General features: G+C 32.0%; 1 protein-coding gene across 1 annotated transcript; it reads right to left on the bottom strand.

Annotated features, from left to right (window-relative positions):
- On the bottom strand, positions 1-19,522 carry LOC143043066 (DNA-directed RNA polymerases I and III subunit RPAC2-like). The gene is made up of 5 exons (XM_076215554.1): positions 19,398-19,522; positions 7,535-7,635; positions 5,701-5,777; positions 3,964-4,043; positions 1-282 (listed from the first exon to the last, which is right to left on the bottom strand). Exons 1-5 carry the CDS (start codon positions 19,461-19,463, stop codon positions 226-228), a joined length of 381 nt encoding a protein of 126 aa, XP_076071669.1. The 5' UTR covers positions 19,464-19,522; the 3' UTR covers positions 1-225.
- Positions 19,523-23,674: the final 4,152 nt, after the last annotated feature.

The raw sequence follows: 23,674 nt of genomic DNA, 5'->3' as shown, positions 1-23,674 counted from the left end.
GTGAATCTATGATTTTATAGTTTTTCAATATATACATACATGACCATGATAACACTATATAACCCGATTATTTGACTTTCGTAGTAATTCAACATGGATTTCATGTTCCCCTTGCTATGATACTGTCATTATTCGTCTCAACATTGTTCACATAGACACATAAACGTATTGTGTACCTTTATACACACATGAATCTACTAGATTTATTTATAAACAATTCATTTCTCAACTTGTATCCATCTCAGATGATGTATTCCTGTTCTTAAACTCTGACACACTATTCTGAAAATAAATTAAAAAAAAGGAATTGTAAATGATAAATGAAACTTAAAACAAACACTAATATATACGTGTTTCTCGTTTCTCGTTTTGTTTATATAGATTAGACCGTTGGTTTTCCCGTTTGAATGGTTTTACACTAGTAATTTTGGGGCCCTTTATAGCTTGTTGTCGGTGTGAGCCAAAGCTCCGTGTTGAAGGCCGTACTTTAACCTATAATGGTTTACTTTTTAAATTGTTATTTGTATGGAGAGTTGTCTCATTGGCACTCACACCACATCTTCCTATATCTATGTATGCACAAAAGTTTAAACAATCTTATTCAATTGAGAATGAAATTGTGGGTTATTTTTTTATATTTGGTTGTTTTTTATTTCTTTTGAAAGGTTTTATAGCTAGCAATAACAAGGTTTACTCCACCATTTTTATCATGAGAAATGCCTGTACCAAGTCAGTATGACAGTTGTTATCTCTTCATTTGATGTGTTTGATGTGTTTGATCCTGTGATTTTGCTCAGGGACTTTCCATGTAGAATTTCTATCAGTGTTCAGAATTTTTGTTATTTAAGGGCATCCGATACAGTTTCAAGGGAGTTAACTCTTGGCGCGACGTTAAGCGTATAAATTCCCGCAAAACGTCACTTTTTGCGGGACGTAATGCATGTCATTTTCCGTAATAAGAAATGTTATGTGGAATTTCCATGCTCCAATTTCTGTTTCTCCCGCATGCTAATTTCTACGCCATTAATATTAGTCAGTGCATTTGATTCTACCAGGATAACAGTCTAATAACATAATAAGAAATAAAACACATTACTGTTTCTTTGAGATCTTCAACAAATATCGTATAGTGAGCAATCTCAAGACGACTGACCCTTTTGGTGTTACTAATATCATGCATGTCAATTAAAATTTTATTATCATTCATCATCCACGATTTAGTCCGGATCCGATTTTTTATTACAGCACAGAAAACCAATGATATTTTAAAACTAATACCGAAAATGTATGTACACGAAGAAGTTAATTTCCTTTCTAAACAATTTATTCAATTTATTTATGTAAAAAAAATAATGGTATGCCGCTAATACAAACAATGATACAACTTTTATAAAAGAACAAAGTTTCTATTTCCTCCACGTTGCACGTAGTTTATCTAACAAAGGGCAATAGCAAACAACATGTTTATACACCCGTAAAAATTTTGACGGGACATAATGGTATAAAAATGCCCGCGTCCGTCTGTCCGTCGTAAATATGGTACAGCATATTATCATTAAACTGAACATGGTTGTTTTTTTCAGTCATGATGGTCCAACGATCTGTATCATTTTTGGTGAACTTTATGAGTTACAGGACTTCGTAACTAGTACAGTTTTTTTTCTACAGTTCGCGCTGTATCTAGAAAACGTTTTATGACTATTGCTCAAAATTTTACACACTTCTTGGTTATATAATTCTGAAGAATTTGTATATACTTTTGAGAATGATTCAGAATTTGATTTTAGAGTTATTGAGTTTATGACAAAAAGGGGATGGGGGTTCACATGTCGCGCCGTATCTCAGAAACTATCTATAATTATTGCATAAAACTTCACATACTTTTTAGTTAAATTATTCTTAAGATCTGTATACTTTGGTGATGATTCTTTAATTTCATTTTTGAGTTCTTGAATTTTTATTGAGCTTCAATTTGGGGATCATATAAAACATGTGATATTACTATTGAGCAAGAATAATGAATGAGTCAGGATATACCTTGCATGACTTCCCGTACAACCCCCATGTTATTTTAAAAACATATATTATGTTGGTTTTTTTTTCATAAGACGAAGGGCGTATCATGCGCTCGAAGCGCAGTTGTTTATTTTTTTCTTTATTTTTTTTATAGATATATTAGAGAAATGACGGAATGACAGAAAATACAATGCAATTTTCAATACAATTAATATTTCCAAATGGCATAACTCTTTTAAAGAATAGTTGATATGCACTGATTTTCGAACGTGTCCATACGATATCAGTTTTTTAGAAAGTTGGCAAGAATGGTACACTTGAAAAATCTAATTAACCAGAAGTCCGGAAGGACAGACAGGGGAATGGACATGCGGTATTTTATGTACGCGCTGTGGTGAAAAAAATATATAGTTATTTACCATTAAAATTACGCTATGAGAGAATGATTTTAATCGCAACTAATCGTAATATATCCAGTCCTCTCGCTATTAATTCAATCGTTTTTTAGCCAAATCAAAAATTTCAAAATTATAGTTTTTCTGTCTGGACAAAAGCTTCTGCAGTGTTCTCCCCAGGCCATTTTAGCGTCGCGGTACCGCGACGCTATATTTTCTTCCCGCGACGCTATAATAATTTCCGCGATGCTATAATTATTTTGAGGATGTTATTTTCTTGAAGTTCCATTGGCAAATTGAAGATTCTCCTTTGTAAGATTTTGCTTCTGTTTTCTGACCACATAAAACAGAAGATGTGGTATAATTGCCAATTAGACAACTCTCAACAAGAGACAAACATGACACAGAAATTAACAACTATAGGTCACGCACGGTCTTCAACAATGAGCAAAACCCATACCGCATAGTCAGCTATAAAAGGTCCCGAAATGACAAGGTAAAACAACTCAAACGAGAAAAGTAACGGCATAATTTATGTGCTGCAATTTATGTACAAAAAAAAAAGAAGTTCCGTTTGCAGGAGAATGCTGAGTACACACGTAATTCCAATTAGTTTAATTCGCAATGGAAATGTTTTACGTCCTAGCGTAAATTCTAATTCAAATTGCAATGCGCGTCAAATTTGATTTCTGTCCAATCGACGCTAACTTTTTTAAAATTCGTATCCACAGGTATTAAGGTATATAGGAAATTTTTTTTCTGAGACAAGTGCCTGTGTTCGTATCAACAAAAACGGATTTTCTCAGTGATAAAATATACGAGTGTGTACAGTAAATGTACCTGTATGTCATGTTCTAAATTGCCAAGTCTTTAACTTTTGAAAGCCGTAAAAATTATCAACAGTCCGTAATAACTTTTCTCAGGTGCTCCGGGTTGGTAAGCAGATCCTGCTCCACATGTGGCACCCGTCGTGTTGCTTATGTGATTACAAATCCGGTAAATAGTCTAATTCGGTAGGTCACATTCATGAAAGGGAAGGGGATTGTAGTTACGACGTAAGGAACATATCCGATATCATTTGTGAAACGGTTATTCCATAACGGTCAACCAACTCGTGATGGCGTCCGTAAAATTTACGAAGGGATGATTTCAACTTCACCATTTGGAACTCTTGGTTTAATAGCTTCCTTGTGAGCAGTAACCCTCTATCAAGAAAATCATGATAGGAAATGCAAGCACGGGAATATCGTATCAATTGGGAGATATATACCCCGTATGCAGGTGCTGCTGGAATGTTGCTACTTAGAAATGGAAAGTTCACAATTGGAAAGCTAAAATCATCTCTTTTGTCGTAAAGTTTTGTTTTCAACCAACCCTCATTGTCAATTTCTAGATGTAAGTCAAGATATGAAGCCGACTTAACTGTATCTGTAGTATCCTTTATCTCCAATTCGATGGAATAGATGCGTTCCACATAGTCACCAAATTTTGGATTGTTTAGTGAAAGAACTTAATCCTTGTACACTAGATCTATATTTATTTGATATCTTACCTCAAAGGTCCGTAACACATGTTCACATGCACCATTTAAATCTTTTAAACCTTTCTTTAAAATGTCCACTGCTGGTTTCCCTGTAATATGTAAAGAAATAAAGTTGGCCAAGAGCAATATCTCATCCTCATGTCTGTTATAATTCAACAGGTGAAAATTTTCATTTATCCTAATATCATGTTTAGTTGAGGATCTCCACAGATAACCATATAACAGTGCTATTAAGGGATGGTTTCTGTGTTGGCGGAGTCCAGGACTGTTATAAAGTTTACCGCACTTTATTACCGTATCATCTGTTACAGTAATTATAATTGACAGATCAGCAACTCTCACATGTCTGCACGTTCTTAAATAAACATAATTAAATGGATCAATTGAAGTTCTTATACACATATTGTCATTCTGTAGTCTGACCATCAAACCATCAAACGATGTACTTGTTAATAAATTAGTTATAGAAACTGGATTGTATTATTACATACATGACATAGCAAATATATTACAAGGACCAATACAGAAAAAGCCTGTTCATAATATTTCAGGTTTTTCAAACTAAGAAACTTACTGTGAAGCAGGTACAGGAAATGACATTTAGACTCTATCTACTTCATTTAATTTCATTGGCACAAATTTTAGTGGATTGATGAAAACTTCTCATTTTCTTAGATATTTGATTTTGTGGTATGCCAAATTCTGCATATATCATGTATATAGAACATAAGTAATATGTTGAGCATTTTAATTCCTAGTTCTTCTGTACCAAAGAAATCTGTCATTCCATAAATTTGTATCCCACAAAAAGTTATGAATCAACAGTAAGTCAATGTTGATGACTTTTCTTCCAAGAATCAATGCATCAAAGTATTTTTATTTGTTAGTTGTATTTTTTGTGTGTGTGTGTATTTATCTAATTCATCATATGCTACCTAATAAACTGAAAATAATGTTGGCAAATAATATTGTTTGTTAAATAGATGGGTTTTTATTTAGGGAGACGGATTTATATAAGTTTTTTAAAACTTGTTTCTAAATCCCATATTTGAACTTCATGTAACATATTAATATTTTATTCTTGTAATTTTTCATTTAATTAATGGCTATTATTTATTTTGAATTTATTCAACCATAAAATTATTTTTTGACTCTTCACCTTGAATAATCTGTGAAGCAGATTATGTAAAATGTGGAGAGTCAAAAATTAGTTTTATGGTTCAATAAATTCAAAATAAATTGTTGCCATTCATTATGAATAAATTTCCATCAAAAATAAGGCTCAAAGAACTTTTATATTATTTATATTAACAATAACAACATACACACATGTTGGCGTATGAATACACAATGTCAGAGTGGGCATGTCGTCTTAAAATAATGATAACATTGAAAATAAAAGTAATACTTTTAACCAATCAGAAGACAGTATATACTCCAAATTTATTTATTAATAAACTTATGCCAAAGTAATTTGAATTATCTATTCCTTTGATCTATAGAATAGAAAGTACCTTGGAAGAACATATCAGACATTTCACCATTCTGATTTATTGTCTACATTTTGTATTTTGTTTGACGGATATATGCAATTAAAGTGATATTTATATTAGGCCATGATCACAGATAGAACTGTATGTTATGACTAACTAACATGATTGAAATGGGTTGAGAAAATATGCAACAAATTTCTAATCATAGTTGATATTATTTCACATACTTTATTACATGTATATATATACTTACCATAGGTCTGAACACGGAAGTTGATTTTAAGTTCTGAGGGATGAGGGACACTGTATCCACAAAACTTTACATCTGGACTGCAAAATAAAACATACCATTATCAAACTTATCATGCATATTAAGTAACATATTAAGTTAGATTTCCACAAAACTTCACATCAAGACTACAAAATAAACCATATCATTACTAAACATATTCAGTTTAGAAAAAAAATGTCTAAATGTAATAACCCATATTATAAACCATATCAAACATGTCAAACATAAAATATTAAAACTGATTAGAAAAAAATATTCAAATTTTCTTGACATGCTTGATGTCGGACTCTCTAACTGTCATGACTGTCGACCCTCAGAAAATGTTTAAAGTGAATAACAACAATAACAGGCATGACAAGATGAAATGTGTCTTGGTTATAGTATGATAAAATGGAGAATAAAATTGAGAATGGAAATGGGGAATATGTCAAAGAGACAACAACCCGCCCAAATAAAAAACAACAGCAGAGGGTCACCAACAGGTCTTCAATGTAGCGAGAAATTCCCGCACCCGGAGGCGTCCTTCAGCTGGCCCCTAAACAAATATATACTAGTCCAGTGATAATGAACGCCATACTAATTTCCAAATTGTACACAAGAAACTAAAATTAAAATAATACAAGACTAACAAAGGCCAGAGGCTCCTGACTTGGGACAGGCGCAAAAATGCGGCGGGGTTAAACATGTTTGTGAGATCTCAACCCTCCCCCTATACCTCTAACCAATGTAGTAAAGTAAACGCATAACAATACGCACATTAAAATTCAGTTCAAGAGAAATCCGAGTCTGATGTCAGAAGATGTAACCAAAGAAAATAAACAAAATGACAATAATACATAAATAACAACAGACTACTAGCAGTTAACTGACATGCCAGCTCCAGACTTCAACTAAACTGACTGAAAGATTATGATTTCATCATATGAACATCAGGCACAATCCTTCCCGTTAGGGGTTTAGTATCATACCATCATAACATATATGAGAAGAACATAACCTGTGTCATGCCAACAACTGTTTTTAGAATAAATGTGTTTAGTTCCGATGCAAAGACCTTATCAATGACTCAATATTAACGCCAAAATATGCAATCTTTAATGACTTGACAACAGTATCGTAATTATATCCCTTCTTAATAAGTCTATTCAAAGGTTTTGTAAGTTTCTGAGGTGAATACTGACACCTTTGTGCTTTATAAAGAATATTACCATAAAAAATTGGATGTGAAATACCTGAACGTATTAAAAGTCTGCATGTTGAGCTATATTTACGAATAATGTCTTTATACCGATGATAAAATTTAGTAAATGTTTTGACTAGTTTGTGATATCGAAAACCCTGGTGTAATAATTTTTCAGTAATACATAAATTTCTCTCGTTAAAATCTAAAACATTGTTACATACACGAGCGAATCGTACAAGTTGAGATATATAAACACCGTAAGATGGTGACAAGGGAACGTCACCATCTAAAAACGGATAATTAACGATAGGAAATGAAAAATCATCCCTTTTATCATAAATTTTAGTATTCAGCTTTCCATTAGTGATATAGATATCAAGATCGAGAAAAGGGCAGTGGTCATTGTTAGTATTAGCTTTATTTAAAGTAAGTTCAACAGGATAAATTTCATTAATATACATACATATTTTACTTTCAATAAACATGATAAAACATCAAACCAACAACTAAAAAAAACATAGAAAAATCTGTAGTTAAAAAGCTTTATCCAAACAATGTACAGCTATTAATTTTGTTAGTATCATAATCTTCATTATTTCTCAGAGTACTCACTTTTTCATTATAATATAACGTAGAGAATTTCCCAGTGTGTGGTCTTCATTATGGAATACGAATGTTTTACACGTCTCATCTTCCTCTCCTGGTGTTTCTATCTACATTAAAAAAAAGAATGAACTTAGTAATACTAATGTTAAAGTTCCTACAAAGGGAGGAGTGATAATAATACATAATCTTTTATTTCTATTTTTTTTTAAATCGATACTTGTTTATTCCAAAAATTTCATGTTTACAATTTTTTCAGTTGCCCAGAATACATTCAATGACATTTGTCTATAAAAGAATGTTAACAAAGCATATCAGCCAGTACACACTGGTACACACTGTACATGAAAATTGTACAAACATTAAATGAAACACAAAAATTTGGAGCCGTCTTTTGAGGTTGTCAGTGCACCTTGAATTGTGACTTTATCATATGGGCCTTTGACATTCTAAACAATCAACAATGTTTGTGTGTAGAAGCCATAAATGTACCTTTGGCAGCAAGAGGATAAAATATGTTAAACTTCATATTCAGAACAAGTCAATACGAAGAAGATACATGTAGTACAAAGTATTCTGATGCTACACACAAAAAATTACATAACTTGTAAATGTAAAATTTGTACAAAAAATAAAATGTAACAATAACCAGTCAGGGGACTTACTTAAATGAGTGATTTTCTAAATCACTGATTCAAGTAACATTATTTCCATAAAGGTTGGAATTAAGAGTTGACTTTCTTTAAAAATCACCTATTTAAGTAGTACAAAATAATCACTAGAAGAAGTGATTTAATTTTACTATATAGAATACTAATGATCCAGGGACTAATTATGTTTCTAAACTTATCAGAACCAACATCTGTGTTGTCTAGGATGATCAGGTCATTTCAGGTGATGACCTTGTACTGAATCTAGGATAATGACATAAAAATCACTTGTTTAAGTATCATACCTCAATTTCCTTCCCAAAAATCACTTCTTTAAGTATCATTATTTTAATAACCCCCACTAATTTCAACACCCCCAAACAGTGAAATTTTTATCGTGAACAGTAGAATTTTATTACATAATCTGAAAGATGAAACCTTGAACTTTACAGGAAAAATACTCCCACTGCTGGGAAAAATCTATTACGAAAGTATCAGTTCATTATGTAAAGCCATTATTATAGCATTTTTTCAACTAAAATAGAATTTGCAGCTAAATGATAGCATCAAAGGCATAAACCTTGATACTTAAAAGAAGCAATAAAAGAAAATAAAATATCATTTTTTTCAATTTTACCAATGAAAAGATATTTTTTAAACCTATGTGTTTAAAATTTTGGTAAAACTACAAAATCACAATTTGTGACAAAACTTCGAATTTGCTACTCAAATAAGTGATTTAAAAATCACTTATTTCAATAAGTCCCCTGACTGATAACTATATTGAGTTCGTGACTGGAAACATTTTTCAGCATTTTTAGTCTTGGATGCAACATGAGGCTGAATCCCTCACCTGTATGATAGAGGAGAAGATTTTTAAATGTAAGCAAACTTGATGAACAAATTGTGTAAAATTGTCTTAAAAGGGCAATAACTCCTAATGTGTCCTAAAGGGGTCAATTGACAATTTTGGTCATTTAATTTTTTAGTAGATCTTACTTTGCTGAACATTATTGCTGCTTTTATACAGTTTATACAATGTATCTATCTATAAATAATAATATTCAAGATAATAACAAAAAACAGTAAAATTTTGTTAAATCTAACAATTACATGTAGGTGGCAGCAAACCAACAATGGTTTGTTCGATTTGTCTGATAATTTCAGGGCTGATAGAACTCCAGTCAGATTTGCTCTAAAAGCTTTAGTTTTTGAGATACAAGTAAAAAAAACTGCATTTGAACCCCTATGTTCTATTTTTAGCCTGTTAGCCATGGTGACCATGTTTGCCGATGGATCAAAACTTAAGATAAAATTTATAAACTAGATACCCTAAGAAACATTTAGTTAACATATTAAAGTTTGAAGGTATTTGATCCAGTAGTTTCAGAGGAGAAGATTTTTTAAATAGTTTACGATGACAGACGGCAAGTGATGGCATATAAGCTCACATTGGGCCCTTTGGTCGTCACAGAAAATAAATGAAATAGCCTTTCAAGACGTCATAATTACTTCCACTCAGTTAGCCTGTGCAAAGTCCACAGGCACTTGTTTTTATCCATATATCAACGAGAAAAGGAAGAAGCTTATAATTTATATGGATAGTAAGTCAACCTTTCTTTATATATAAATCTATGGATAGAAACAAACAAGTGTATGTGCTCCGCTCCTCTACGGCTCTAGGCTCTAGTAGTTGGATCACAGGCATTTGTTTCTATCCATAGGAAGGTCGACTATCCATTATAGGACCATATAAAGCTTCACAGTCATTCCCAAAAAATGGGTACAATTGGAATGTAGACACTGTTAAAAAATGAATTTCAACTAAGCAGAGAGAGAGTGTTGTTTTCTTCTGCATTGTTCTGTGTCTATATCTAGTCTGTCATTTTTTTTAATTTTTACTTACACCATTTTAGTTGTTTTCTAGTTTTAGCATTTTTTGTAAGACAAGGTAAGTATGAATGTATCGGAGGTTAGTGTTGTATAAAGTCATCTTAAAAATTGCATTAGAGAAAAATACAAGATTTAAATCCAGGCTCATGTGAAATGGGTTACATTTACCACCATAGCAAACTGATTTATACGTATTATTCTGTATATGTTGAAAGCAAATACCAATTTTAAGGTCTGAATTAATATAGTGTTTAAAAAATAATTCAAATAAGTAGTTTTCACAACTTATTTAGTAATAAATTTAAACTAATGAAATGTTATGTATAATATTTTAGTTTCATAATACAGCTTTCCAGAAAAAAAACCTATTATTTATGTTTTGAATCACTTGTATGTATTTTTTATGCTGGTATTAATCCACACCCCCATCTTTGTTACGGAGGTTGATATCAAACCAGTATCTGAATGCTGATACATAGTAACACTTAACTCTTTAAAGCTAGCTTTTCTAAACAATTTATTGACATTACAAACTAATCAAAGAGCTGATAGCTCTGAAGTGGAAGAAGGTGAATAAAAGGTAACTTGAATTACCATAAAAGCAGCCCCACTTACCCAGGCTGCTTTGTTCCATTATCGTTAAAATGTATTTTTTTTCTTCAAACAAGAAAAGGTCATAAGTACATGGATTTCCCATCCGTACAATCATTTTCTATGTTCAGTTGACTATGAAAATTAGGTAAAATCTTTAATCAAGAGGAACACATGTGTACTAAGTTTCAAGTTGATTGGATTTCAACTTCATCAAAAACTACCTCGACCATAAACTTTATGACCAGAAGCAGGACGGACGGACAGACTAGAAAACATATTGCCCATAAATGGAGCATAAAAATAGTAAGACTTGTTACATACCTGCCAACTTTTGAAAGTTCCCATATGGGTTTTTACTGCACAACAATTTTAAAGGTTACAATTTTTAGCGACGTATTTTGCAAGATCTGGATTGTCTAGAAAAAGTGTCATATTTGTATGATGAACTTACATGCCTTTTCCTTAAGTCTGTTTGCATGATTCTAGTTATATATTAAATCGGTAGAAAAAATATACATGAAGCTAGCAGACCAGGGTTTATTTTCAAGATTAAGAATATTAGATGCTTGTTGAAATTTCCAATTTTGAATTATGCACAAAGATGGACCTTTAACAGGTTGGGAACAACACTCCAAATGAGGGTAACCTAACTGGAAGATCATCACAACCCACTGTAAAAAATGAACACAAAATAGAATTTTTCAATTAAATGCTGAAAATAGGCTTTAAAGTATTAAAATGCATTGCAAAAAACAAATATTTCATTAAAAAAATTTAAGTAGAATATTCCTACGATATTCCTTTTCATATTGGATACAACTTTTATTGAGTCTACTGCAGACACTTTGTAGTCAAAGTGTTTCAACTGAGGTACTACACAGGCGTTAAAAGGCGTCATTATGGAGTAAAGGGGGTGGCGTCAAAAAGCGTCATTATGGAGGAAAGGGTTAAGTACTGAATGGTCAAAACATCATGTTTTTTTATCGACATAAATTTTGTCATAAATGTAACCAAATGATGTAGAAATTGTGTTTTTTCTTCAAATTTCCATCAAATTGTAATGTTTATAGTTCCATTATTGCCTCTCTATTTGAATAAAATAAAATAATAAGAAGAATCTGTTTCTTGTTTTGTTTTGTTTTTGACAAATGATTGTTCACTGCTAGCAAATGAATCATTATATTTATATATCTTATCTGTATATATTTTTGTTCATGTCTTCATCTCCTTATCATTTGTAAATGTATAGACAAATAAGAAAGAAATAAGCTCCACATGTATATTTGCAACATCGTAAATTAATTAAATAATTATTCGGTTGTAAACAAAATTATGATATAAACTTCAATTTAATCCTTGAAAGGAGGTCTAGATTGCTAAAATAATTTATAAATTTTAATTTTTTTATTTGTCCAAAATCATTTAAATTCATTTAATCAACATCCTTTTATGATTATTTGATTAAAATATTAATCATTTATAGTCTTTTTACAATTTACATTTTTAAAAGCAAAATAACTGAAAACAGGATAAAACAAAGGGAAGTAACAAAAAAGTATTTCAATATTCCCAATATACATCGTTTTGATAACACAACGGCAGTTAGCCGGAGGTAAACATCGTTGATTACCAGTATGTTTGACACCCAAGCTGTCAAGTGAAGCCATATAATTATACATCTTCTTTTAGTACTGCAACTGACATCGAAAAAGACGCTTAGTTAACGAGTTTAATGGTCCGGAATAACACACGGCTGCAAATTGTTTTAAATGTTAGAATAATATCTATATTTTAATTTCCGTCGGGTCGTAAAAAGTTTCTATGGTCACATTTTTGTATTTTATCCCTTTAATGGGGGTACCCCTCAATTTACGGTTTTGGGTAGTTACCTTAAAATCCAAAAATATATTTTTTGGTTAAATTTCCCGCTATTTTCGTAAATATTTTCTATGCACATATCATCAAGGATCATCGGAATGATGAAGGCATACATATTATACCATCTCCAAGTAAAACTTTCAAACTTAAAGTTGGCTGTTTTTTAGATAGAAATTTAACGCGTTTTTCTTTGAAAACGAGAAAATATATGATTCAAAAACAGTATTTGACATTTGAAAGGACACAACATATTATTGCGATACTGCATGCAAATTTTGTTGGGCAAATTCCAAACAATTTTGTCAAAAACTCAAAAATAAAAACATCATTTGTACCTTTTTTAATTACGGAAATTTCCTATCCGTCAATCAGCTTCATCATTTAGTTTTTCATTCACAATCAATTTGATAGTTTCGATGTGATTATGTAGATTTTGTAGGAGAAGTTGATTTATTTTTGAGTGATTTGAATATATATAGTAGTTCTTTCGTGTATTTTCTGTAAATAAGTTATATTTTTGTTAATAAAATTTTGACTTTATGTAAAAGTTAACCAAATCCTTCGGATAAGAGGTTTTTCCGGATAATGACTAGTTGACATTGTGTGAAAATACATTGTATGTCAATGCTTAACCTCAGAGCAATTAATATGCATGCGAGTGGTCGGGGAAAAAGTACTATTGAAGTTTCGCAGAGATTTGGTGTGTGACAAGGTAATGCTAAAACCAACTTCTCTTGATATTCTGCTTTCCGTGGGCGAATCATCAGTGATGTTATGAGACTTGCACCAGAAGGCAAAATTGGTGCGTCTTTAAGTTAAATTGATTGATTGATTGTTGGTCGCTTAAAGTCCAGTGGCAAATATTTCATGCATGTTCAGGACGAGAACAAGCTAACAATAAAAACAATAGGTAGGTTTTGTCATAATAGAGGCCGTTCGGGATGATGATCGGGAAAATTTATACTGCCACTGGAAAATGATGGGATATTGGATTGGGACAGAAATTTTCCATTACAACATGCCACCTACGGACCCCTTAAAGAGTTGATGCAAAGGTTTTCAACGTGCAAAGAACGTGACACTCCCTTTACACGAGGCAGCGGATTTAACGTCCCCATTCTGACCGGACGTGACTGCGAACTTGATACATCCCGCACAGCCAAACTGACGCCCAACTTCGTTTTACTGCCGGTCTGGGGAAGACCAAGTGACTATATTTCGTTTCCCCAGTCACCCTAGGGGAAATTTAAATTAGAAACAACAGAAATCCATATATGTGATCAAACTGATCGACATGTAACCTCACAACCTGACACTTTTATACGATCTCGCGCTCAGTTTCTTCCTTGTAGTTTGGATATGAAAACAGGGTTTTTGTGTAAAAGAAAAACCTTTAAACAAACCCAGAAAACTACGCAAAACTGAGTCCTCTAAACGTGTTAACAGTCTTTTAAGTTGTGCTTATTGATGTGAGTAATCATTTATCCATGCATAACCAAGTACTTATTGAAGTCAACACCTGTGCAATTAAGTAAAACAGTCACTGAAAAAATAGAATTTGAACTTGCTATCAGTTCATTAATAACGATTGTTAGGGATGTGATTTGTTTTTCCATAAGAAAAAGCCTTTCTCATGTAGCACATCCTCTATATATACCGATCAATTTTACCCAAGATTGTCTCTGATGCTTACCAAACTGCCAAACTCCAGAACTAACTAGATATTGAGACACCTTACAATTAAGACACAGTGGGGCCAAGGGATATGAATTATAGAGTTTAGCTCTGAACTCAATTTAGGGGATGCCATATCTGCTGCAGGAAAATTGAAGTCTATATTAAGATTTTCAGAATAACACCGAGGTGTGTCTGAAAATATCAAGGATACATTAAAACAAGAATTACTTCATCCTGCCACCAGTGGTCTTATGAGCTATGTCCTCGTTTTGGTATTTCTATGGAAATGATGCCCGCATAGCTTGTTAATAGATATAGGAAGATGTGGTATGAGTGCCAATGATACAACACACCATCCAAGTCACAATTTATAAAAGTAAACCATTATAGGTCACGGTCCGGTCTTCAACACAGAGTCTAGGCTCAAAAGTTCATTTGATAGTTAATCGATGAAAAATAACACAAAGGCGCTTCTGAACCGTATATTGTCCCTAAAGATAACAAAAATTCGTAAATGTATGGCTATTACAAAATCAATCGTTTCTGTAGCAACATTCGCCCCTTTACATTTGGGACTGGCAGTGCAGATACATCATGCATATGCATATGGGAATATGGGTCACGAACATTGATCGAAACTTTGTACTCACATTTCTTTTGTGTTTCCTATGCAAAGGGAAGACTATATATCTGACGAGTTTGACCAAATCATGACGGTATTTACGCTCCAGATAGCATTTGTACTAAAAAAAATGTGTTTGCTTTGAACAAACTCTGTCCTGCGCCGAACTTGTTCTTATAAAAAAGGGAAGTGTCTTGTAATGCTAATATGCGTACTGAATCCGCATATGATGACTAAGAGATTGATTCAGGTCTCTATTTTATGAATACTTGAGCTATAATTGTGTGTCGCTTTTAAAAGTTATATAAGGATCATGACTGAATTTGTATATTTTGTGTTATTACTGCTCTGTCCAGACTTTGCAAATACACAATATGTATTTATCTATAACTAGATACTAATTTTCACAAAATACACAACCTTTAAGATGCAAAATTAAAAACACTGTTTCAGCGCTTGAATTTTGTTTTTTTCAAAGATAGAAAAAATATTGAAATAATTTGATAAACTGGTGTTTTATACTTTAGAAAATAATTCTGTAATATACTATAGTGAAATATTATACACAATATGAAAGTTTATGGATGTGAAAAGGTCAAGGCCACTTCTTCTTTTGCTATGTCTTAAATGGAAAACAATCAGAAGGTTCCAAATCAACGCCATTTTGTAATGGCAGCTCATTAGTCAAATTTGTCGTTTTAACATCGTTTATAGCATATGCTTATGATTGAATCGTTTTTGTAGAATTCTATTGAATAAATATCAGAATATTACTCCTTTTTGTTCTTGTGTTTGAAATATTGATATTTTTAGGTCTGACCTTTGAACTCAATTTCACAAAATTGTGACCACTCTGGATTTTTACGACCCAACTTTTCTTAATGCACACGTTGTCCTCTTTCCATCGATATATAATTTAGGTGTGTGTTCTTCCGGACCATTAAAGTTTTAAAAAATGAACTCTGGTTGCAGTACCATTTGATGTTCAGGTAAAATTTAACACAGGTGTCAATTACACCCGTACAGTAGTAAGAAATGATCAAATATGGCGTCTGAAAAATTTCATACACGGGAGTTTTTTCTCCTAAACGGGAGGTTCACATGTATGTTACGAAGGGCATCTAATTCACATGACAAAGGAAAACCATGAATAAAGACAACACTTTATATATCCTTTTTATTTATATAAAAACAAAATCTTCTTGTCTGCAAGATTGCAAATTCGTAACTTCAAGGGCGAACTTGTAAACAGGGCGAGTTGTTCCGATACCAAATTCACGCATGCGTAATACAAATATCTACAGTTAAAACATCCTGTTAAAAGTAAACAAAAAACGTTCATGTGGATGAGATGAAATCTAATAATTTACATAAATAAAAGGGTCATATTTACGATAGTGATTGTTTTACAATCATAATTTACAAATTAAATGATTCAGATGCATAATCATGTGTAAAAATCGGTGTCAGGAATCTAAGTTGTTTTGAAATTGTAATACACGAAATGAATGCGGCATACGGAGACTCAATGCCAATGGTCAGCCCCTTAAGTCTTCAGAAGACTTGACGTCTTCTTCCACTAAAAAACTGTTTTCTATCAAGTTATGTTTCTTTTAGTCAAATGGACTTGTTCTTGTCAAAATCTCTGTAACGATTCATGAACTTTCACTCAAAAATATGTTTTACCTAAACCAAATACTGTTCAACTTAATTATATTAGCTCTATACAGATAATGTCATCTTCCTTCACACCATAATGTATGTATTATACTCAACTATGAAGTTTTGGAGTCAAAATAGTTTCATTTCGAAAATTTCTATCCTCCGTAACGACATTTAAAACCTCCATAACGGACAATTCCAGTTCTTACCAACAGCAAACATATAAATGAATGTAAATATTGGAATTAAATGACAAACAAGACAACAGAACTAAACATTTTTCTTAGTAAATCGTTATCTAAAAAGAGTAAAGTCCTGTTAGAGAAAAAAAACTTGTTTTCCTTAAATTTCTATCCTCCGTAACGTAAATCAATGATGTCGTCTATGATTGACATCACCTTTTGATTTTTATTAGTGATAATTGATGAACTGATTTGGTATCTATAACAATGTACAAGAATTTCAATTGGTATGATCGTGTTTACATGCATCTTTAGATTTTTTTAATTTGCATAACCTTACATTGATGAGTCCTAAATAATCTTGAAAATGTTTGCCATAAACCGCTGTTAAAGTTATGATTGTCGTCGTAATTACACAAGTTGTGTTGTAGACTATTTTAAATCTAAGAAAATGGCTGATATAACGTTTATTAAACGTTATAATGTTGCTCACATAATAGGGAAAAAAAACAAGTTAACCTACCTTTCTCAAAACAAATTTTTTTTTCTCAAAATCTGTATTTTGTTTGTCTGTTTTCTTAATAATAAATGATGTCTGCTACAAAAATGACTTTCGGCAGTGTCGGCAGCCGCTGATACTGATAAAAAAGTCTGACAACGAAACTGTAAATAACTGCGTCACGGAGGTTATTTAAACGGAGGTTAGTTTTATTTACATTATACATGGAAATATGTAACAATATTGTTGAGTTGCTTTCTCAAAACTGATTATTGAGTAGCTTTATGGGTGCCTTCAATGAAATAATCATCATTTTGATTTGTTCTTGGTTAGTGCGTTCCAAAATACGCGTTACGTAGGTTGGATTCTTATATGCGACAATCGAAAAAAAGAGAAAGAGAAGATTTTTTTATTTTTCGTTTCATAGCAATAAAAGTTAAAGGCAGGATTTTAAAATTTGATGTATCAACTTTGCTTAAAGTCACTTTGGGCATGATTTCCAATCATATAAATATGTTTTGACTGTACCTAAAGATACGTTACGGTAGGTTATACGTTTATCGGCGACATTGGTTTAATGGGTAAATCAAAGTGTATATTATAACTTATGATTCTAAAATATTTTTGTGGATAAAAATCAATATAGTGTCAAATAAAAAAAAACAAATCTAATCATGATTTAGATGAAATAAAGTATTTTAATTCACACCGATATTTGGAGTTTTTCTTGGCGACATTCAGAATTCGTGTGATTTCCGTATATTGAATAGAAAATCACACAAATATATTTACGATATATACAGTTAACTCTCGTTGTCTCGAACTCGGTTGACTCGAAATTTCGGATGAGTCGAAGTTTTCACGTGGTCCCGAACTTTATTCCATACAAAAGTATGTAATTCGACTCCTGATGAGTCGAAATTGGATGAGTCGAAATTTCGGTTGAGTCGAACTAAATCTACGGTCCCAAGGTTAACAAAAGCATTCAAAATTCATTTTTTTATCTCGAACTAATACACATATGTCAAAACATGACCTCCGGGATTTAAATGGATTGAAGAGTTAATCTGACAATACACGTGTAATTAAATTTCCGGTCATTGACCACTGTATTGATTTATGTCATGCTATTTCCATGAGTGTTTACCTAAGATTATCTTTTATAGAATTTTGATAAATAATTAGTGATACATTGTTAATGTTCATGAAAAAGCATTTAAAATGTTTATAAAACAATTAATTTGTGATTTACTCTAATGAGCTTGGGTGTGTATAAAGTGAGGAGTATGGCTTCCGTTGATGATCACCTAAAAACTACTCAAACTGCGTCTTTGATCTTGTTATCTTTTCTTGAAAAGAAAGAGTGAGATAAAACAAAATGAATAGAAATCAAAATTTTCTTAAATCTTTTGTATCCGAGAATAAACAATTTTGTCAGCTATAATCGACCTGAATAACGAAACTATCGATTGGAATTTACACTCTTGGAAAAGCCATAGGATTTTTTTTTAATTCAAACAATTGAATAAGGAAAAATAATGTCATTATAATAATAAAAGACTGTGACATACAAATACATCGATCAGATACTAGAATATCGATCCCCTTGCCATATTCACCCGGATTTATTTTAGCTTTACCAAGCTAAGCAAGAGTTGTGTCCCTTAGATTGTCGAACTTCCGGTGTTCGTTTGAGTCGAACTACGTGTATCTCGAAATATTTCTCTGGTCCGGCTGACTTCGACATAACGAGAGTCGACTGTATATACATCACAACAGAATATAATTTTATTTTAGTATACATATTAATCACTTAGAACACGAAAAAGATTATCTGTGATATATGTTAAGCTTGCATTTTGTGGTTATTTGCCGGCGTCACTGAAATTTTGTAATTGTACCCATTTTTTGGGAATGACTGTTCTATGGATAGAAACAAGTGCCTGTGAGTTGAATAGAGTGCTGTCAAGTAACAGAGGTCACAGGCACTTGTTTCTATCCATTGCAAAGACGACTATTATCAATATAAATAGAAGCTTCTATTTATATTGATAGTCGACCTTCCAATGGATAGAAACAAGTACCTGTGGCTGTGACAGAGGTACTGGGTTTGGGAGAAGACATATAAATTTCTCCTCAGAATCATGCTCTCTGTTTACCAAGGTTTAAAATTAGGGAGAAAAGGGGATTGTTTCGTGCTTAAGAAATAGCTTACAACTTCGAGACGATGACTACCGACTTCAACAGGAGTTTTAGTGGCATCTTTTTCTTTCTTAGACATGCTGCATACAAAACGAAACAAGAAGTTTCCGGTTTACAAATATATAATTTTAGATACAAATACGGGTATGTACTTTCACTTTAAACTACTGGGGCGTGTTTTATTGGGCTCTTCTGTACATCACCAGAATGTCTTCTGGTGAAGAGTTCAAAAAAATGAATCTGGACCTCTTCTGGAGATATTCTACGGAAGATCAATAAAATAAAAAATTAAATTGCCGTCGAATGCAGCAGGTTCTTGTTATGTTGGATGAATTGAATTAAGTTTACGATTTTTTTTAGAAAATTAAGATACGTCCAGTAGACCATGTAGAGTAGAAGGACTGTAAAATTGTACTCTGTTCGTTACAATTTTCTTTATGCTTTTCTTCAATTCAATGTTGCTAAACAAATCAGTCTTTATCCCCCACTATTTGATTTTTAAGAATAATCTTATCCTGTACAAGAATTCGTTAATATTTGTCTGGAAAATGACTCGGATCAATTTACAAAAAGGACATCTTAGTCTATCTATTTATTTTTTTAAAGTAACCGAACTGGATTATTTTTGTATAGTGTAAACATATTTTATTAATTATATTCAGGTACATACATAGGCATTTACATAATAATACATGTGAAATAATTAAAAGGATCCAGAAACAAGCTCTTATAGCTTATATTAATCCGTTTCCTAATAAGAACATTTCATATTGTAATACTCAAGGAGTAAAATGTTATAAAAAATAACAATGTTACACTAGATGGAAACAAAAAAAAAACACATAATAAGGTTGTGACACACAAGAATGAAGAAAAAAATATACATCGGAAATTCAATAATAAAGTGTATGTTTCTGAACGGACACAATTATTTAAGATATAAGTATTACTTGTTGAACAAGATGTGTGCTATCATATGACAAATCTTTTACTACTGAGTATAAATGTTTGAACTGCCAAGAATATTTCAATGTTTTGTTCGTAGCTGAAGTCCGTTGAACCGTGTAGCAAGATTTCTTCCGACAAAATATGTATTATATTGATATTATAAAAATGCTGTTCACGCATAATGTGAAAACGGGGGCAGTGCAACAAGTAGTGCGCTGTCGTTTCTATAGCACCACATAAACAAAGTGGCGAATCCACTATATTTTTAACAAACAGATGATGATTTAGAGAACTGCATTGCATACGAAGTCTTGAGTGATAAATTTGACCCAATCGCTTACCAATGTTTCCTATACTTTTCTTTTTAATAAATTTTATCAGTTGGTTGTGTACTGATTGATACTTCAGTCTGGGAGAACAAGATTTATTTTAGAACTAGTTGCAACTAGCTTTGAACAAACTTCCAGTAATTGCAAATACTCTTAGTTTGATGTTTTGAGTCTATGGTCTTATGTTAGTTGGCCGGTTTTTTTTTTAGTATCTCGTACCGACCTTTTCAGTTAATCAAATTGCAACTGATTTGCACAGGTTGTTCTTATATTGTACTGCTACACTACTGTTTCAGCTTCGAGGAGGATCGAGCTCTCACAAACTAGTTGTTGTACTGTTAAATCACTGTCCCTGGTTACGAAATGGTTGGGATCCCGCTACTATGTTTAATCCCGCCACATTCTGTATGTATGTAGATAAAGGCAGATGTGTGGTGTGAGTGCCAATGAGACAACTCTCCATCCAAATAACAATTTAAAAAAGTAAACCATTATAGGTTAAAGTACGGCCTTCAACACGGAGCCTTGGCTCACACCGAACAACAAGCTATAAAGGGCCCCAAAATTACTAGTATAAAACCATTCAAACGGGAAAACCAACGGTCTAATCTATATAAACAAAACGAGAAACGAGAAACACGTATATATTGCATAAACAAACGACAACTACTGTACATCAGATTCCTGACTTAGGACAGGTGCAAACATTTGCAGCGAGATTAAACGTTTTAATGGATCCAAACATTCTCCCTTTTTCCGAAACAATAGCATAACATCACAACATAGAAAAACATACGATAAAATATCAATTGGCAGACTTAACTCAATCAAAAAACGTATGATTATGTCTGTCCCAAGTTAGTAGCCTGTAAGTCAGTTACTGACTTGGGACAGGAACTCGGTGGTTGCCGTTTGTTGCTGTGTTACTTCTTTGTTTTTCGTTCACTTTATTTTATACATTAATTAGGCCGTTAGTTTTCTCCTTTGAATTGTTTTACATTTGTGATTTCGGGGGCTTTTATAGCTCACTATGTTGTATTGGCTTTGCTTATTGTTAAAAGCCATATGGTCAGGTGACCTATGGCTGTTAATTTTTGTATCATTTGGTCTCTTGTGAAGAGTTGTCTCATTGGCAATTATACCACATCTTCGTTTTTATATGATCAACTTCTGCCAAATTCTTTATGAACCTGTCCCAAGTCAGGAGCATGTAGTTTAGTGTTTGTCGTTGGTTCATGTCTCAACTCATATTTGGTATTTTTTCAAATTGTTTTGTTTTGTATAATTAGACCATATCAGTTTTATCGTTTGAATTGTTTCACACTTTCATGGCGTTTTATAAACGGCTTTACAGTATCAGGTTTAATTTATTGTTGAAGGCCTTACGGTTTCCTATTATTGCTTCCATCAACTACTTCATATTATGATAGTTGCGTCATCAGCAATCATATCACATCTCTTCGTTTTAAAATTATATACCCGACTTTTTCTCTCGTGTTTTCCTGAACATGCATGAAATATTTGTCACTGACCGTTAAAAATTAGCATCAATTTAAACTTGTGTTAGATAAGAAAAAAACATCTTATACTTATTTATTTGTTGGGATGGGGGACAGGAGATTTTCGTTTATGAATATCATGGTTGCCTGGTAAGAGCAAAACAAAAATAGGCATGATTAGCGACAAATTAAAATGAATAATGATGTCCTCTTTCCTTTTTCATTCCTCATCTATTGATTTAAAATGACTACTAGCCCAATCATGAGTATTGAAATTAGCGTTAATCACTAATGAAAATGTGGTAGCCTCTTTATTTTGTTTATATTTTAATTGTAAAATAAAGATGTATAATTATGTTATTATTAAATAAACTTCATAGGATATTGTATCATATAAACTTTTATTACACTGAAACGTTTCCATACTTTATTCATGATTACTTGAATTTGATTGGTTAGTTTAAAGTTTTACCGCTCAGTTCTTAGTTTCTTTGTTTTGAGTTAGAAGGACTAATGGAGTCAAAATGGACAGACGTTTATGTTCAGTAGCCATTGAAATAGTTAGAAAGTATATTGAATAGTCAGCATTGTATTGTATTGACAGACTTGACATTTTGACGTGAGTTTTCTTTATCTACTTCTTTATTAATATTTCTAATATATTTTTATAGATTGAATGATTTTTGGTATGATTGGTTATTTTTCTCTATGATCCCGAAAAGTATTATCGCTACATAAAATGCATATATTATACACTTATTTTATTATATAAAGTACTGGTAGTCATTCGTTAGAGCTATATGTAAATCACTTTAGAAAGTACACACATTCCGATCGATACTTTGAGGTGTATTCGATAAGACTTTGTTATGAGTAGATTTTAAATACCACCGTGTATTATGTGTGTGACTTAGTCCGTACACAATAACATTGTTGATTGATTATAAATAGAAAACATAAACAAAGTTGTATTAGATAGCGAACTACGTTTCTGCACATATTTAAAGTATTGTCCGAGTTATGTTTTATTTTATACACAAGGACACTATTTATATTGTATGTTTTATAATAAGGTGTATGTTTAAATACGGTTTCATTAAAATCCGTTATTTAACATTGTAATTTTGGTTTACAGAATTTGTAAGCTGTCATATAAATATCACTGTGTGATATACCAGTATGTACGTTTGAATTGGTTTGTGCCACAACAGTAACTACCTTGCTCCACAAGTTGGTAAGGATTAGTAATATGTTATTAGAATTATAATGTATTTCGTTTAAAAGGTTGAATTAACTATGGAGTATGTTAAGCACATAGTTTTGATAAAGAGTTATTTCCCTTGAGTTTAGATGCTTTTAATATTTGTTTAATTTATCAATGTTGTTAATCTGAACAACTGAATATTATATGTAAAGACATTAATACTATGATTTGATGATTAAACATAATATTTGATCTCATTATGTTCATAACTTAAATGTATTTTTAAAGTGTAATATTTTGTATAATACCA

Source organism: Mytilus galloprovincialis, chromosome 8 (assembly GCF_965363235.1).
Source record: "Mytilus galloprovincialis chromosome 8, xbMytGall1.hap1.1, whole genome shotgun sequence".
In the NCBI taxonomy this organism is placed as follows: domain Eukaryota; kingdom Metazoa; phylum Mollusca; class Bivalvia; order Mytilida; family Mytilidae; genus Mytilus; species Mytilus galloprovincialis.
This window is presented reverse-complemented; position numbering and strand designations above follow the sequence as displayed.

Excerpts from the sequence above, each read along its gene's own strand:
- LOC143043066 (XM_076215554.1), bottom strand. The coding sequence starts at position 19,463 with ATGTCTAAGAAAGAAAAAGATGCCACTAAAACTCCTGTTGAAGTCGGT. Across the intron at positions 7,636-19,397 it reads GTAGTCATCGTCTCGAAGTT|ATAGAAACACCAGGAGAGGA; the intron begins GTAAGCTATTTC and ends TTTTTAATGTAG. Across the intron at positions 5,778-7,534 it reads CGTTATATTATAATGAAAAA|TCCAGATGTAAAGTTTTGTG; the intron begins GTGAGTACTCTG and ends TTTATTTTGCAG.